Genomic DNA, 19,035 nt, shown 5'->3' with positions numbered 1-19,035 from the left:
TCCGTCTACATGTGACTTATTTTATGTGGCTGATTTTAAACTATTTTACTAAAAAGCTTGCTGAGGATAATGCGCTAGGCTGGTGCGCCCTTTCTTTGTGTTTGTTTTACAGACTGGCTACAAGGGCTGAGGTACAAATGGGGCATTGGTCACTTTGGTTGTGATAAATATAAGGTACACTTTTTTTTTTTTTTTTCTCCTCCTTCTCCGTTTCCTTCTCCTTATTCCTTTTTTTCCTTTTCCTCTTCTTCTCTCCTCCTCTTTTTTTTTTTTTTTTCTCTCTCTCTTCTCTTGTAAGTATCCCAAAGTACAGGTTTCAGCCTGCTATAGGCTTTGATTGACATTGGGGATGGGCACTACACCTGTGCCCCCATGCGCACTACACCTGTGCTCCCATGTGCACTACAATGCCAGGACTATACACAGTGGCTGGTTTCCCCTATGTGCAAGGGGCCTAAATGAGTTAAGCGAGTAGTAAACTGTTTTCAACTGGATCCATTTGCAAATTATTTTAATCCACTGCTTTTTTTTTTTTTTATGTTTTGTAAACCTGCCATACTTGATTTACTAACGCTGCTCTCTAATGTATCATGCTTTGCCTGTTGGCATTGACTCTAAAGCAAATGTTTATCATTTAATAGTAACAGTGTGCTGCATGGCTTTCCTAAGTGGCAGTGTTGTACATTATTGCGGATGTGTGATCCCTACCGCTCCCAAGTATAAATATTTTGTATTATACACTTCCATCATCACCATGGCAAAATTCTACGGCCACTTCCAAGTTATGAAGCCAAATGGCTTGTGTCTCTATTCCTGTTTAAATGTTTTTTTTTTTTAAAGACTTTGGGGTTTACAGAGTTGTGTAGCTTTGTATGTAAAATGTTTTTTTTTTTTTTTTTTAAATCTATAACCTTATACACTTCTCACAAGAATTAAAGGAACACTTTTTAATCAGAGTATAGCATCAAGTCAATTAAACTCCTGTGATATTGATCCGGTCAGTTAAGTAGTAGAGGGGGTTGTTGATCGGTTTCAGTTGCTTTGGTGTTAATGAAATTAACAGGGGGCACTAGATGGGCAACAATGAGACGACCTCCAAAACAGGAATGGTTTTACATGTGGGGTCAACTGAATTTTTTTTTTCCCCTACTCATCTTTTCTGACTGTTTTTCTTTTCAATAGTTTTTATTAAAGTTTCAAAACATCAAACATAAAATACAGTACAGGTAAACGTAATGGTTGTATAACATTGAACAAATATAGTAAACACACTAGAGTATACCATACAAAACCGTGACGGATACATTTTTGGATTCCCCAGTACTCAATATCCGGGCCCCCCCCCCCCGGAGACCAGGCCCCAGTCCAACTTCCCCCGCGCTGAGCCGAAGGTTCGGGCCGCCGGACCACCCCCAAGGGGATCAATACTGTGGTCCCACGCCCTCCCCCCCACCCCCGCAGGAGCTGGGACCCAGCCCCCGGCGTACACCCAGAGCTTCCCGAAGCTAACAGGAGGTGCGTCCACAAAGAACCTTAACTCTAGCATGCTATAGAACATTACGTTTGCAATATCCACGCAGATGAACACAGAGACCATCAACCGGACGGTCTAAACATCAGCCTCAGATAGAAATATATGTCATCATTAATAATGTGATCAAGTAAAGATCAAGCCCGAGCAAGAGGAAAACCCCTCAGCTCGGGTACTTTAGCAACCAAGGACTCCATTCACGGTCAAACAGCAGGCTTCTATCGCTGGAGTTGGCAAAGAACTGTTCATAGGAGTAGTGGGTTCTAACCCTGTTTATGACATCTGTCACCATGGGTGCATCAACAGACCTCCACGCCGCGGTGACAGACATCCTAGCAGCTGTGAGAATGTGAGAGGTCACACAACGAAACGGTCGTGGAACCTTGTCAATACCCAAGTTCAATAGAGCTAGGGCTGGGGACATGGACAGCGAAATTCCCGTTATAGAGATAAGTAGTGCAAACACCGCTGCCCAATATCCTCTCAGCTTCCTACACTGCCACAATAGATGGAATAGTGTACCTCTACCCCCACACCCCCTCCAGCATAGGACTGGTGTATCTTTGAACATCTTAGCCATCTTCACAGGTGTCAGATAACTACGGTGGAGAAATTTGAGAGCCACCTCCCAGTGGTTAGTACAATGCGTAAATGTGTAAAAGGAGCGAATAGCCAGCCGCCATTCCAGCTCCGAAAATGCCACTGAAAGGTCGCCCTCCCAGGCCACCATACTAGCCGACTTGACCCATCCACGCTGGAAGCGCAGACGATGGTAGAACCACGACAACCCCCTCGTTTTACGATACTCCTTTGTGCAAATAGTCCCAGATCTCAGAGGGCACCTCAATAATCGGGTTGGGAAACTTAATGTGGTAATGGTGTAGCTGTGCATGAAAGAAGGAGGACGGGGTTCCGACCTGCCCACGGACATCATGGTATGTGAAGGTATCCGGGAACAATGTCCTCGGAATTTTCAGGGAGGGAAGCAGGAACTGATAGGCTGCCAGTGTTAATTCTCTCTTAGCTATCGGGGTTCCCTCCATCCTCTGTACCTCCCCCCAAGCTCCCAGTGTGGCCCGCAGTGAGGACAGGCTGGGAATGTGCACCTCCCTTTTCGTCAATGTGGCCTGAAGCAGAGATGGTAGATCTCGCTGCGCCACCATTGCCCTCTCTAACAGCACCCATAGTTTGTCCGAAATTGGATCGAACCAAGCTTTCGCTTGGTCCAACAGGGCAGCAGAGTGGTAGGACTTAAGATGAGGGAAACCCACCCCCCCCAGCCGATCTAGATTTAAGTAACGTGGAGTATGACAATTTAGGTACCCTGCCCTCCCATAGGAACTTCCGGAAGAGCTTATCCATACCTCTAAAGAAGGATTCGGGTAACAATATAGGGAGCGTCCTAAAATAGTACAATATTTTGGGGAGCGCTATCATTTTAAGGGCAGCTATGCGGCCCATCCAGGAAAGATCGTAGGACGCAATGTGCTGCAAGTCCCCCGTAACAATGGACTGTAATTTAGCAAAGTTGGTCTGGTACGTTAAGGATGTCGGCGCCACTAGGGAGATACCCAGATACGTAAGGGACTTGTTAGTCCATTGAAAAGGATATTTTGACTTCAGGAACTTCAAGATCGGAGGGTTCAGGGAGAGTGGTAAGCACACGGACTTAGTGACATTGAGTTTGTAGTAAGAGACTGTCCCAAACCTGTCTAGCTGTTGCTGTACGTAGTGCAATGACTTTACAGGGGAAGTTAAGGTCAGGATCACATCATCCGCAAAAAGCCCGATTTTGTGATCCCTACCTCCCACCGAAATCCCAGATATATTGGGGTCGCTCCTAATCGCCTCAGCCAGAGGTTCCATAACCAGAGTGAAAATCAAGGGGGAAAGGGGGCACCCCTGACGGGTCCCATTTGTAATGTTGAAATTAGATGATAAAGCACTTGATGTAAATACCCTAGCTGAGGGCTTGGTGTACAATGCTGAGATAGCCGAGAAGATGTTCCCCCTCAACCCGAATTTAGTGAGTGTCGCTCTAAGGTACCCCCAGTGAACCCTATCGAACGCTTTTTCAGCATCTAATGTCAGGAACACCGAGGGCACCTTCCGGGTTTCAGCTATCTGCACCAGGTCCAGCATCCTCCTGGTACCATCCGGCGCCTGTCTCCCTTTCACAAAACCCACTTGGTCAGCCTTGACCAGGTGAGGAGTCACCTCAGCCAGTCTGACCGCTAATATTTTGGCATACAACTTGAGATCGGTGTTTAAAAGGGAAATGGGGCGAAAATTCTGGGGAGCATCTGGCGCCTTCCCAGGTTTTGGAAGTGCCACGATAACCGCCTGGAGCATCTCCTCGGGGAAGGAGGAGCGCTGAACAGCGGCGTTGAACATCCTACTTAGATATGGAGACAGAACCTGACTAAAGGCCTTATAGTATTCTGAGGAGAAGCCATCCGCTCCCGGTGATTTATTGGAGGGCAAAGAAGCTATGGCTAGTCGGATCTCCTCTTCGGTTATGGGGGCATTAAGGGATTGCAACATATGGTCCGTAACCCCTGGGAGATGAAGGGTATCCAGGAAGTCAGCTATGAGGGAATCTGTAGGCTGTGGGGTAATCACATCATCCTGGAGATTATACAACGAGGTATAGTAACTCGAGAAAGCATTAGCGATCTCATTAGGGTGTCGCACCTGATTACCAGAAACGGGATCAGTGATAGAGGCCAGCTTAGTTTTTTGTTGTCTTTTCCTTAAGTAGTTAGCTAACATTTTCCCCGACTTATTTCCTTGAGAGTAATGCCGCGCTTTAGTGCGAAAGAGGAGGTATTGATGTTCCTCCATAAGCTTAGCTCTAACCTGCAGTCTACAGTTTGTGAGGTCTCGCAACAAGAGCTGGGACGGATTCAGTTTATGCGCTGATTCTAGTGCTTTAAGTTTCTCCATTAGGGCCCTAAGCGCCTCCGTTCTTGCTCTTTTAGCCCTCAAAGCCTGCTGAATGAGCAACCCTCTCGAGAACGCCTTATGAGCGCACCACAAATGAAACACATCAATCCCAGGGGTATCGTTGTACCCAAAATAGTCCCTTATCTGACCACCCAGTCGGTCCCTATGAGCGGGGTCCCGGAGCAAAGAGACATTGTTGCGCCACAAATGCACCGGCGTTGTCACGTGAGACTCCGAGACCGCCACCGAAACCGGCGCGTGGTCAGACCATGATATAGAATGTATCACAGAATTCTCCACTGCCCTCAAAAATTGCAAATCGGCCACAAACAAATCCAGCCGCGAATAAGATTTGTGAGGGGCCGAAAAGTAGGTAAAATCCCTTTCCGTGGAGTTAAAGCATCGCCACACATCATACAGGTCAGAGGCATGCAAGAACCTCTGCAGAGTAGCCCTTGCACGTCCCTGAGCTGGAGAACAATCCAGCTCCTGGTCCACCACACAATTGAAATCCCCACAATACACCGTGAGACCTTTCTTCACGCGATCCACCTTCTTGACTAATGCTTTAAAGAATTTGATCTGGCCCTTGTTCGGGGCATAAAGATTTACGATTGTATATGTAGTGTTGTTGATGTCGCAGATCAATATCACGTATCGACCCGCCTCATCTGACACCACTTCATGCAGCTGAAATGCCACAGAATGTTTAACTGCAGTGAGCACCCCCTTTTTTTTTGGATTCCCCAGAAGAGACAAATATATGTGGATAAGCCTTATCCGTGCATTTAGGTGGGTTGGATCGCGCAAAGTGGGTCTCCTGTACACATACAATATCACCCTTGAGGGTGCGAGCCTCTCTCCAGAGGGACCTACGTTTGAACGGGCTGTTCAGTCCATGGGCGTTAATAGAGACAATTTGAATAACCATTTAAAATGGTACCGTAATGATCATTGCAGTCCAATCTATATGCAGAGACAAGGACTCTGTAAGATATGGTTGGGGACCATGAATAGCCTCCAGCATCAGCGACTAGACCTAAATTGGAGGGTAACACTAGGCCGTGGCCGTCACAGTACCTGCAGTCCATGTAGAATAAGGTCAGAACTGAGCAACTTGTCCTCGCTGGTGTAATGGAACCGTGGGAGTCCTTGGTTACAGGGTGAGTGGTTTCCAGGTGTAAGTAGCTTGCAAAGAGGCTGAAGAAATGAAAGAAACAAAATAAAACAAAACATGGAAGTAACAAAGGTAACAAACCAAAAGCTTGGGGTAAACCCCATCATGCGATTCAATCGCAGGTAGTGGTAAGGGGGGTAATAGCACCGGCCTCCCGGATACCCCTTGAACTCCAGCATGTCGGTCAGGGAGAAAAAAAAGGGAAACAGACAGACCCCCTAAAACCTCTCTGGATCTGCTGAAGAGACCTCCAGGGAAAAGGGACAGGCCATTAGAACCATCGGGGCCAACGGGAAGGGACCCAAAGTTCATTTGTTGACTCGGCGCCATTCAGGTTCAAGTCGAGCTGGCGGATCTGTACTCGGCGGTGAGCTCTGCTGATCCGGGATAATTCCCCACTGCTTAGTCAGCGCAAAGCCCTCATGCACTGAGCGAATAACATGTGTGCGGCCCTCCTTGATTATGAGCAGCTTGGTAGGGAATCCCCAGGAATAAGCAATGTTGTTGTTCCGTAGTAGCTTGGTCAAGGGAACTAGTTTCCTCCTCGCCGCCATTGTGAACTGAGACAGGTCTGCGTAGACAGATATATCATGATACGGGTCCGGCAGCGGTGAATGCTTCCGTGCGAACCTCATGAGATCGTCTTTGACATGAAAAAAATGGATGCGGGCTATGACATCCCGTGGCACCTTGTCTGGAAGATGTTGCGGCTTTGGCAAGCGGTGGGCCCGATCTACCACTACTTCCGTCACAGGTGTGTCAGGCATCAGAGCCAAAAGCATGGCTTGGACATACGGCCTCAGGTCTGACGGGGGAATAGACTCCGGGACCCCCCGAAGTTTAACATTGTTTCGGCGGGCCCTGTCCTCCAGGTCCGCCATCTTGCTCTTTAGGGCCTCCAGGTCATCGTCCTGCCCGTTATGAGAGTCAACTAGTTCGTTATGCGCTAGCGTGAACTCCTCCATTTTGGATTCCAAATGGTCCACCCTGCCCCCGAGTTCAACTACATCGGTTTTAATTCCATTGACACAGGCCACAATTTCCCTGTGAAAAGCGCCATTAATAGTGAGGAGCATTTCCTTCATAGTGGCATCTGTGAGAGGCTGCCCTGTAGTAGGAAAGTCTTTAAAGTTCTCCTAGAACTCCAGCGTGCTGTTCAGGGACCCCTCCCCCGCCCGCTCATCTCCTGCCCATCTGTGGCTTTCAGACCTCTTGGGCGCCGATTTGTGGGGGCTGTGGGCAGGTGAGGTCCCCTGGGATGATTTGCTGCTCGCGGCGGGGGAGATAGAGCCGGAGGTCCGCTCGTGAGTTCGCCGCGCCTCTCCGGAGGCTCCGGCGCCTCGGGCCTGCAAGGAGGACTCGGCGCCATCTTGTGAGCGCGGGGTGCTGGAGGTGGCGAAAAAGTCCGTCAGTTTACGGGGCGCCCCGCGGTCTTTACGCTTCCTCATGGTGGTCTAGAGGTTCCTGAGTGGTGTATGAGGGGATTAGGAGCCGGAGGTGCTTACCCACGTCGCTTGGCTGTCGGTGGAGATACCGGGAGAGACGGAGCTCGGATCCTAAGCGGCCATCTCCTTCGGCTGCCGGCCACGCCCCCTCTTCTGACTGTTTTTCATTTGACTAGGGTCAGTGTCACTACTGGTAGCATGATGCATACCTGGACCCTATAGAGCAGTGATGGCAAACCTTGGCACCCCAGATGTTTTGGAACTACAATTCCCATGATGCTCAACTATACTGCACAGTGCATGAGCATCATGGGAAATGTAGTTCCAAAACATCTGGGGTGTCAAGGTTCTCCATCACTGCTATAGAGGTTGCACAGACAGCCCAACTCCTCCAGGATGGCACATCAATATGTGCCATGGAAAGAAGGATGCGATTTGAGCCCATACATTTTATATGGCTCAAACCACAACTCACCCACACGAAAAAGGTGTTTGCACCTTTTTCTCTATTTTTTTGTTTTGCCGCACTGGATTCAGATCGTGAGGGCCTTCACACCCATGAGATCTGATTCAGCCAATTGCACTGTGTTTTGCAAACGGTTTTTGGGGTGTCGTTAACTTAACATTGACACCCGCAGAGGTTTGCATGAACGGAGTGCGATTTGTGACGCTGTGTGGGAAACGCATAGGAATTGCTGCAAATCCTGCATCACATCCGTGTGAACCGGGACTTAAACTGCTGCATGTCATTCAGTCACTCTCCCCAACTTGCAGGATATTACAACGCATTTTCCTCCTTTCTGTACTTCATGTTCTGTGTGTTTTTTCGCTGAGAAGCCTGTTGTATCTGGTCATTGGTTCAGCAGCTTACTAGTGGCTTCTGCTCCTTAGCCCATATCTGTTCCGCCTCATGTAACACATACAATGACACCTGATTTACATGCACAGCAGCATAGGGCACCTCTGTGTAGCTTTTCCAGAGCTGAATAATGAACATCCTGTTTATTATAGAATCCTGCTGTTATTATCTGGGGTATGAGCCCTTATTTATATTGTGATCAGGTATCACACACTTTATTACTGCTCATGGGTACATGTTAATGAGGTTATTTTAGTAAGGTAGCACAAGGATTGGTGATTTGAAGACTGTAGTAACCCATAGAAACCAAATGCATGACTGGCAAAATATATGATTTAGCTGCTGTGGCTCCCTGCAGTTTGCACAATACCCTTCTCCTTACTGAATACAATAGTAATAGATTTATACAATTGAAAAGTAAATATTGCAAGCAATCAAACTTAAACTGTGATTTTTGTTATTGTTATTTCAGGGTGAAGGGTGCCGTACTCTTCCTCTTTCTGGACATGTGGGATTTGACAGCCTGCCGGACCAGCTGGTTAACAAATCAATTAATCATGGCTTTTGTTTCAATATCCTCTGTGTGGGTGAGTATTTGCAGACATGCTGACATTGTTAGGAGAGGCAACGATCCAAAAGATTGTGTATGAATAGCACCAGAGGACCAAGATTTCTCAAACTGTGCTGAAAATGAGCCTATTCAATGGCCGGACATGGATGAATACAGTATTGTGTGCATGCCTTGTTTACAGCCAGCTACATAGTGCTTTGTAACAAGTCCAATTCAAAATCACTTCAACACTGCAGTGCTTTATGTGAGAAAGCTGGGACCATTTTATTGCAAGTCAAGGAACATAAGAATGGTAGAAAAAAAAACGATAATTTTCTTATGCAATAATGTATCCATTGCTGGTTAATTAATGATCCAATCAAATAATATAATCATTGATTTGTCATCCGAACAGTTGATCGGAAGGGATGCAAATGTTTATTTTTTTTTCACTGCCTGTTTAAAGATGTCAAAGCAGAAAGTGGTATTAGAAAAAAAACTGACTACAATATGCCTGCCAAAAGCACCGGCCCCTTTCACACTTGTGCGACCTAAAAGTTGCGCGATTATACCGCAATTTATTTTTTTACACTATTTTGACGCGATTTTGACTGGACTTGAAGCAACGCCTGGACTTGAAGCAATGCCTATGTCTAAGGACTATGTCTAACAAATCAAAGTCGGATCAAAGTAGTGCAGGGATTAATTTGAAGTCGTTGCGACTTGAAGTTGCACTGACTTGAACGACACTCATTGGAAATCATGGAGTATGACTTGTCATGCGACTTTGCTGTCCCAAGTCCCAGGACAATTCACACAAGTGTGAAAGGGGCCTAAGAAATATTGCTGTAGCAGCAACTTTCTTCTTATCAGACAGGAAGAAAAGCATCTTGACCCCGAATAAATGAAGGCACATATACTGGACCCATGTGTGATTGTTCCCAAATTTGGCCTCAGCCAGAGAATATAGAGAATGACTCAGCAGAGATTTTATCCATAGATAAAGGCAGATAAAGTTGTGTTTTTTTTTTTTTTTTTTCCCCTTTGACCCCACCTGAACCTTCCTATTGGTCCTTTGTGATGGGTGCCCCCACTGACTAACGGGGAGCCTTTGAAGGTGGAAGGGAGTAGGGTGAGTCTCAACTTTTACAGGAAAAAAGTCTTAATATTAAATTTGGATGCCTGTAAGTCTGGATTTGCTGTTTGTTCTGACATGAGGGATAATTCAAATGTGAATTGTGTTGTGGCAGTATGTATTAAAGGGCGTGCATTACCACAACTCGCCTATTCTAAGTGTGTTGCAGTCCATGCAGTGTGAATGGTACTCCAATGCACTGTACAATAGAGTGCAATACAAAATGCACCACAAAGTACACACCATACATTGTGATGTGCTGCATTGCTTAAAAAGGCACTTGTGCATTTGTTTTGATTGGTTAAAAAAAAAAAAAAAAAACGCACATCCACATACTGTATTCGTGTTCCCCAGCTCTAGTTAGGTCATTCACACAAACCTCCCATGTCTTCATTTGCTGGCGTTCTGCACCTCATGACTTCACACTTCTTCCTTTGACAGTGTTATAGTAGAATTTGCTTATGGTTTCCCAAAGTATTTATAGTAAAGAGCTCCGCGGGCCAGCAAAGTAGTGAAATGCTGGATTTTACAAGTGAGAAAAAAAATTAACAGGTAAAGGAAAAACTTTCAAACTGCAACAAAATGGGCGAGACGATCAAATAACACATGTAATTGGCAATAAAGGTCTGCACACCACTCTTAACTACATTCAGCAACCAACATTATATTATCAGCTTCTCAGTGCTGGCCCAAGACATTGTGCTGCCAAAAATGAAATGCTGCCCCCCCCCCCAAAAAAAAAAATCATGCCCACCAAAAGACCCACACAGTTTTATTTTATATTATGATAATTTAAAATTCAATATATCAGGAAGTCCGATTTTATATGCAATAGCCCTTTGTCTACATGCACAATTGTATGACCTATCATTATGTTAAATTCCAAATCACAAACTCCAGTATTATTTTGTTTTTCTGAATGTCTGACATCATTGCGCACACCACAATCGCATAAGGAACGTTCCCCGGAGGAGACCCCTGCCACTTCATACTCATCAGTTTGCACTACGGACGGCAGTATGAGATGGGGAAATGCTGCCCGTAACGCGCCGCAAACTGATGACACACAAAACTGCTGGAAAAATAAATCTTGGACATCAATTTGCTGCCCCTCTCAAAGTTCTGCCTGGGTCCAATGGACCCAGTGGGACCCATAATAGGGCCGGCCCTGATTATTATTTAGGATGCTTAAATCTCTTTGCAGTGTATCTTGGTATTGGGCACCTGCCTTTTACACGCACCTGAACTTTAATGGCTTCCCAGTCTTAGTCCATAGAGATCAATATTGAGTTGGCCCACCCTTTGCAGCTATTACGGCTTTAACTCTTCTGGGAAGGCTGTCCACAAGGTTTAGGGGTGTGCCTATGGGAATGTTTGACCATTCTTCCAGAAGCGCATTTGTGAGGTCAGACGCTGATGTCGGACGACAAGGCCTGGCTCGCAGTCTGCACTCTACTTCATCCGAAAGGTTTTCTGTTGGGTTGAGGTCAGGACTCTGTGTAGGCCAGTCAAGTTCCTTCACCCCAAACTTGCTCATCCATGTCTTTATGGACCTGGCTTTGTGCTATGTCAGAGTTTCATTGTGCCTTTTTTTTTTTTTTTTGTTAAGCACATTTTAAAACGATAGTAAATTATTCAGAAAAGTTTCTGTAAGAGATGTATAAATAAAAATAAATATATATCTCTATATATAATAAATAGATAGATATATAGATCTTCCACATGGCTGAACTGCTTTTGCTGTGAGCATTCCATTTTGCTAGTGCCTAAAACTCTTAGGGGAACAAAAACTGGCTAAATATAGTTCTGTTATTTCAGATCCTTGGAGATGGAGAATTTTCAGAATGTCCTAACCTGTTTTACATATGTGTTAAACTCATTACTTCACTCTTCAGAGGAAATGCTATTTCTCTTTCTAGATTTATAGAAATGCGGCATCTCTGAGGGGTCTCTGTACAGTGAAGCTGATTTACCAAAGGAAATGAGAGCCTTCACTCAATAAATTGTGTGAATGTTCACTTCAATTTATGCATCCAGGTGAAAAGCAAATTCCTGTTTGCTGTAATTCTGCAAATAAAATGAATGAAGTGTTAAGGAAGATTCTCAACTCTGCCAGTAAATCAGGCTAAATATATCCATGCTATCAAAACACTTATATATTTAAGGGAAGTGTGTGTGTGTGTGTGTTTAAGGGAAGTGTGTGTGTGTTTAAGGGAAGTGTGTGTGTGTGTGTGTGTGTGTGTGTGTGTGTGTGTGTTTTTTTTTTTTTTTTTTAATGACATTTATTCTAGAGCAAAGTGGGAAAGGGATTGTAGTTCATTCATTCCCTGTTGTCACGCCGCTGGGGGTTGAGGGTCAGCTTGGCATCATGTCACACCTATATATAGGTGTAAAAGGTGGAGTTAGCCTTTTAAGCTGGTACAGAATCGGCTGTTCAAACGCAGATTTTGTATGCAATTAAACAAAACTTTAAGGTATTCTGATTTTCCAGGCTGTGATTTATAGATCCTTGAAGTTTTTAGGTCTCACGGAGCTCTTGCCAAAACCATTGGATATCATTGAGGAAATGTGGTTACATCCTCCCACTACCACACTTATAAACAGCACATTTCCCTTCCTCGCTGTGTAACCATTAGTTTTTACTTTTATTGCTTCTGTAGTTATTGATTTAACTTTTTTTTTTTTTTTTTTCTTAAAGGTGAAACCGGTCTTGGAAAATCCACCTTGATGGATACATTGTTTAACACAAAGTTTGAGGGGGAACAAAGTGCTCACTCCCAGCCTGGAGTTGAGCTGAAATCCTGCACTTATGATCTCACAGAGAGTAATGTACGTTTGAAAATGACTATTGTCAATTCCATAGGATTTGGGGACCAAATTAATAAGGAAGACAGGTGAGTTTTATATAGATGATGTAACAAGGACTTGTCAACTGTAATTGTTTTTTTTAATTGAAACCTTTTATAGTAAAAACCGAAGAACGATCCATATTGAATTCAGATTTTTACAGTTCAACAGTTCAAATGTTTACAGGTGTTGGCCATATTTAGATTTTTTTATTAAAGGCTTTTTTTTTTTTTTTTGGGTGAAGTTTGGTAATATAAAATAAAAGTCCATCCAAAATGTCTACCTCCCAATTATTGAAGGGCACATCCTCCTCTTGACCCAAGATCAGTGACCACAGGGTTGTAGTGTCACATGCAGGAGTGGAATGCTTCTAGTTGGACTTAAAAAGGATTTAACACCAAGCTTTAATTTTTTTTTTCTGTGTACCTGTTGGGGTGATTCATCCTCACCTGACCATTATCACCAGAACAAATGGTAGGAAATGCACATTTTTGAGGGAACTCGGGCAGCGCACTTGTATAGTAGCATTTGGACATTAGCACTCTAAAGCCCCGTACACACGAGTAGAAATTCTGCCCGGAAATTTCGTCCGACGACCAATCTGCCGATTTTCGGCTTGTTAGTATGGTGCTTCTGACAACCGACTCTGACTTTTCGGGCGAAAAAATCCTGGTGTGCAGGCTATATAATTTTTGTCGACCGTCAAAACACGTTCGATTTTCGTCTCATTAGTACAGATTTCGATGGGGAAAAATCTTATGAGCAAGACTAGGCATGCTCAGAGATGAAAGAACACAAAGAAAGTAATCCAACACATGACATCACTTCTGAAGTAGAATTCTGTCGTGCTGGAAAATTTGTGTGCAGTCTAGAGCACATTTCAACCAACAGACCCCACTCTGGACAAAAGACGGACGACCGGTCGGCGGAAATTCGTTGCGTGTGTACGAGGCTTTAATGAGGTGGAGATCGTGAAATGTCTGCCCAAATACACACTTCATCCAGTCATAGAAAGCATTGCATTAGTTGGAAAAAAATAAATACCCAAGACAAGGTGAGACGATACGCCAAAATCTGGCAAGCTTGGGTTGATAGATCCCCCCCCCCCTAATTTTGACACCTCACTTATGGAGCTTTACTTGTCAGTTGACTGTGCTCTTGGGACCATGGCTGGTTCACTCCCCATAACTGTCCTTCTCATTTTACACCCTCCCCCAGTACCTCTCTACCTTTTTTCTCTTGCTTATTAGTACATTACTGGATAATTCACCAACTTTGGTTGGTGCTAGTTTTCCCCTGGGCCATGGCTAGGGTGGGGCCATCTGATAGAGCTGCATGTTTCTGGATGAAATCAGAATCACATTTTTTTTATTTTTTTTTGCTTAAAATAAAGATCATGATTCTCGGCGTAACATCATCTTTCACTTTATACAAAAAAAATTGGGCTAACTTTACTATTTTTTATTTATTTTATTTTTTTCATTGGAAGTTTATTTTTTTCCCCAAAAAATAGCATTTGAAAGACCGCTGCCCAACTACAGTGTGACATATAATATTAGAACAACTCCCATTTTATTCTCTAGGGTCCCTGCTACAAAAAAAAAAAGTGTATGTATTATGTGTGTATGCATGTATGTGTATGTATGTATGTGTGTGTGTGTGTGTGTGTGTATATATATATATATATATATATATATATATATATATATATATATATATATATATATATATTATAATTTTTTTTGTGTGTGTATGTTGTAAGCGATTTTCTTGCAAAAAATGCTGATTTTACCTTTTGTAAGCAACAAGTGTCAGAAAAAGGCAAGATCTTTAAGTGGGTAAACTGACCTCATTTACAGACCGAAGTTTATCCCTTTGATCTAAAAGAGCAAAATGATACAATGTTACTCCTTATCTCTAAGCACTTAGCAATATTGTGATAAATTTTGCCGGCTCTTTTTTTTTTTTTTTTTGACAGCAGAGAAGTGCTCTGCACTTAATCGCAGACATGGATTAAGATCGAGAGGGGGGAGGGGGGGGCGGGATTGAATTAAGATCGCGATTTTTATTTTTAACAATTAATCGTGTAGCTATACCATTCGAACATCATCACTTTATTTTTTTCTACCTCTACTTTAGTTTTTAGGTTGCTAAAAGGCATCATTTGGTGGAATATCTTTGTTCATAGGTTGATTGGCCTATTGTGTACAGTTGGTGTTTGTTTTGACATGTTAATGACACTTGATAATGAACCACTCCCTGCATGGAAGCATTCCCTATTTATGATGGCTGTTATGTTATATGTGATGGCTTTTGTGATCCTCAATTTAATAAAATATTTGAGTATAAAAAAACATACAGGGTGTTCTGTGAATAGTGGCTGAGATGAGCAAATGACCCTCTGGGGTTGATTTTACTAAAAGCTGAAGAGTACAAAAGCTGGTGCAGCTCTGCATAAAAACCAAAATCAGCTTAACCACTTTCAGACCGGAGGATTTGGCTGCTCAAAGACCAGACCCCCTTTTTCAACTTGGCACTGCGTGACTTTAACTGACCATTGCGCGGTCATGCAATGCTGTACCTTTGGTGGTATTTGATCACCTCTGCGCTTTTTTATTTTTTGCGATATTAATAAAAAAAGAGAGAACATTTTGAGAAAAAATGACATTTTCATCTTTGTCTTTTAAACAATATCCAATATACTCAGTTTTTGTCTTATATTTTGGCCAAAATGTACTTGGCTACATGTCTTTGACAAAAAAAATCTCAATGAGCGTATTTTTATTGGTTTGCGCAAAAGTTATTGCGTCTACAAACTATGGTGTAAATACTGGAATTTATGCAGCTTTTACTTTCTGACTGCCTATCTCATTTCATGAAGTGCTAAAATGGCAGGGCAGTACAAACCCCCACCCCCCCCCCCCCCAAATTACCACTTTTTGGAAAGTAGACATCCTAAGGAATGTCCTGAGAGGCATGTTGAGCTCATTGAATATTTCATTTTTTTGTCACAGGTGTTTAAAAAATGACTAAAAAAAATATATATATTTTTTTTTTTTACACAAAGTTGTCATTGAAATTATATATTGCTCACGCATGCCATGGGAATATGTGTAATTACACCCCAAAATATATTCTGCTGATTCTCCTGAGTACAGGGATACCACATGTGTGAGACTTTTTTGGGAGCCTAGCTGTGTATTGGACCCCGAAAACCAATCAACACCTTCAGGTTTTCTAATGGCGTAAATTTTTGATTTCACTCCTCACTACCTATCATCAGTTTCGGAGGCCCTGAAATCTCAAGATAGCACAAACCCCCCCCCCCTCCCCAAATGACCCCATTTTGTAAAGTAGACACCCCAAGCTATTTGCTGAGAGGCATGTTGGAGTCCATGGAATATTTTATATTTTGCCACAATTTTTTGGAAAATGTACATTTTAAAAAAAAAAATTTTTAACACAAAGTTGTCACTAAAAGATAAATTGCTCACACATGCCATGGGTATATGTGGAATTACTCCCCAAAATACATTCTGCTGCTTCCCCTGAGTATGGGGATACCCCATGTGTGAGATTTTTTTGTAGTCTAGCCGCGTACAGGACCCCAAAAACCAATCACCACCTTCGGGCTTTCCAAGGGCTCCTCATACCTCTCAGTTTTGGAGGTCATGAAATGCCAAGACAGCACAACCCCCCCCCCCCAAATGACCCCTTTTCGGAAAGTAGACACCCTAAGCTATTTGTAGAGAGGCATGTTGTGTTTTGCAGATCTCACTTTATTTCACAAAGTTTTAGAAATTGGAAAAAAGAGGAAAGAAAATGCATTTCCCCCTTTTTTTTTTTTTCATTTTCCAAAATAAATGAGAGCTGCAAAATACTCACCATGCCTCTCAGCAAATAGCTTGGGGTGTCTACTTTACAAAATGGGGTCATTTGGGGGGGAGTTTTGTGCTATCTTGAAGTTTCAGGGCCTCTGAAACTGTGACAGGTAGTTCAGAGGTGAAATGCACAATTTACGCCATTAGAAAACCTGAAGGTGGTGATTGGTTTTCGGGGTCCCATACACAGCTAGGCTCCCAAAAAGTCTCACACATGTGGTAACCCTGTACTCGGGAGAAGCAGCAGAATGTATTTTGGGGTATCATTTCACATATACCCATGGCATGTGTGAGCAATATATCATTTAGTGACAACTTTGTGTAAAAAAAAAAAAAAAAAAAAAAATTGTCACCTTCCCGAGACTTAGGGCAAAATATAAAATACTCCATGGACATTCGCGGCGATACCTCACATGCATGCTTCAATTGCGGTTTACATATGACACTAGACCAATGCTTGCGTGCACCTTTGCGCGCAAGCACGGGGGGACAGGGGGGCTTGATTTTTTTTTTATTTTTTTTTTTATTTTGCTTTTTTATGTTTTGACACCTTTCCTTTTCGGTTTTTTTTTTTTATCATTTTTATTGTTATCGCAGTGAATTTAAATATCCCCTATGATAGCAATCTGTAGTGACAGGTACTCCTTCGCCGGTTTGTGTCAGAATATATAAAATCAGTGTGGCAGCCGATGAGTGTACCTGCAAGGCAAACTGGTTAACAATAGAATGAAAAACAAAGTACAGTAAAAGTACAGTAGGAAGAGTAGAAGAGCAGAAAAATAACTCAAACGACAACTGTTTTGGCTTTTTTATTTTATATTATTTTTTTTTTGTACAATTTTTTTGTAACTTGTTTTAATTTTTAGTTTTTGTTTACATTTTTTTTTTTTTTTTGAACTGCAACTTTTCAGCTTAGGGTCTCTCAAAATGTCAATAGCCATCGAACATCTTTCTAGACCCTGTGTTAGTGTGCCCTACACTAAAACTCCACTAATGTGTGGTAGCATTGGAAACATTTCCCGATGCAGAGACCAGGTTGGTCAGGACAGAAGGGACAATAAAAACGACTGTCACGCCTAAATCCGCGCCTGCTACAGACACAACATCTTCTTTGGGGGTGTCTTTGGGTAGGGGTAAGCTGGAGGACATGTTGAAAATGCCTCTCATGCAGCCGGCTCACTGCATCTGGTAGGGGAAGTTGGGCAGGAGCACCTCCTGGATAAAGGTAGGCTTCGATGATCTCTTCCTGGAATTCTAGGAAGGATCCAGTTCGTCCTGATGCTTTGTATAGCACAAAGCCGTTCAGCATAACCAATTGGAATAAATAAACAGACCCTTTTTTGTACCAGTGTCTGGCTTTACAGGCAACTAAGTACGGCGCCAAAAGCTGGTCGTTGAGGTCCACCCCTCCCCATATAAAGGTTATATTCGTGGACACAGAGGGGTTTCTCCAAAACGCCAGTTGCCGTAGTAATTTGGACTGTCGTGTCTGCGTGAAGGGAGGACAGAACGAAAACATTCCATGTATCCCTCCACTTCACTGCAAGCAATTTGTCAGTTTTCAAGCAGGCTCTCTCCCCCCAACTAAGACGGGAATTTACAAGCCGTTGCGGGAAGCCCCGGCAATTAGGTCGCACGGTGCCACATGCGCCAATTTGAAATTCAAGCAGGTGACTAAATAGTGGCAAGCTTGTATAAAAAATACAAATGGTACCCCTTCCCGAATAAGGGTGACACCAAGTCCCAAACTGTCTTGCTGCTGCTCCCTATGTAGTCTGGGCAGTTGGGGGGCTCCACAGTGTTATCTTTTCCCTCGTAAACCCGAAAACTAACTGTAGAGCCTGTATCTGGATCGCTTGCTGGGAAAATACTGTTTCATAGCAAGGCGGCCAGTAAACTTAATCAGGGACTCCTCAACGCAGACAACTTGTTGGGGGGGGGGGGTAAACAAGGCTGCAAACCGCTGATTGAAGTGGTTTCACGAGGGGCCGAATTTTGTGGAGCCGGTCATATTCAGGGTCTGCCCAAGGACGACAGATTTCATTGTCGTTGAAATACATAAACTGCAGAATTTGCTCGTATCTTACCCTGGACATGGAAGCGGAGTACACGCGCATATGGTGAATTGGGCTAGTGGACCAATATAACCACAACGCACTCTTTTTCGTTATGCCCATGTTGAGGGAAAGGCCCAGAAAAGTTTTAAACTCAGAAACCGTTATAGGTTTCCAGCCGAATTGTGTGGCAAGAGACGAATTTGGGTTGGCGGCGATTTGTTGACCAGCGTATAAATTGCTTTGGTCCACAATAGATCTGAAAAGATCTTCCGTGAAAAACAGCTCATAAAAATTCAGGGGAGTAAAATTGGGTGTTTCCACGTGGATTCCAGGTTGGGCAGTGAATGGGGGAAGTACGGGTACTGTAGTACCAGTGGGCTGCCAATTAGGATATGCCAGCGCATCAGGGAGGGCACTATGGGCTCTACGGGCCTGTCTTCGAATACGCGGTGGCTGCAGCTTCAACTGCACTTATGGGACTCACCACGTCACCAACTGATACTGCAGTGCTGGTTGTTCTAGGTCCAGGGTGTACTAGGCCGCTGGTGCTTGCTAGTTCACTAGAAGGGTGAGCGGCACTAGTGCTGGCTCTCTGCTCCATACGAGC

At 43.7% G+C, this 19,035-nt stretch overlaps 1 protein-coding gene across 4 annotated transcripts in view; it reads left to right on the top strand.

Moving 5' to 3' along the window:
- The window catches only part of SEPTIN6 (septin 6), a 93,455-nt gene that overhangs the window by 22,596 nt on the left and 51,824 nt on the right, over positions 1 to 19,035 (top strand). For all 4 annotated transcript variants that reach the window (XM_082263511.1, XM_082263509.1, XM_082263510.1 and 1 more), the window contains exons 2-3: positions 8,431 to 8,545; positions 12,342 to 12,537. In XM_082263511.1, the coding sequence (XP_082119637.1) occupies positions 8,431 to 8,545; positions 12,342 to 12,537 (311 nt within the window). The remainder of the gene's footprint in view (positions 1 to 8,430; positions 8,546 to 12,341; positions 12,538 to 19,035) is intronic.

This window comes from Pelophylax lessonae (assembly GCF_965119305.1).
Source record: "Pelophylax lessonae genome assembly, chromosome: 7".
NCBI classification, from domain to species: domain Eukaryota; kingdom Metazoa; phylum Chordata; class Amphibia; order Anura; family Ranidae; genus Pelophylax; species Pelophylax lessonae.
Note: the sequence above shows the minus strand (reverse complement) of the source record. Positions and strands in the feature narration are given on the sequence as shown.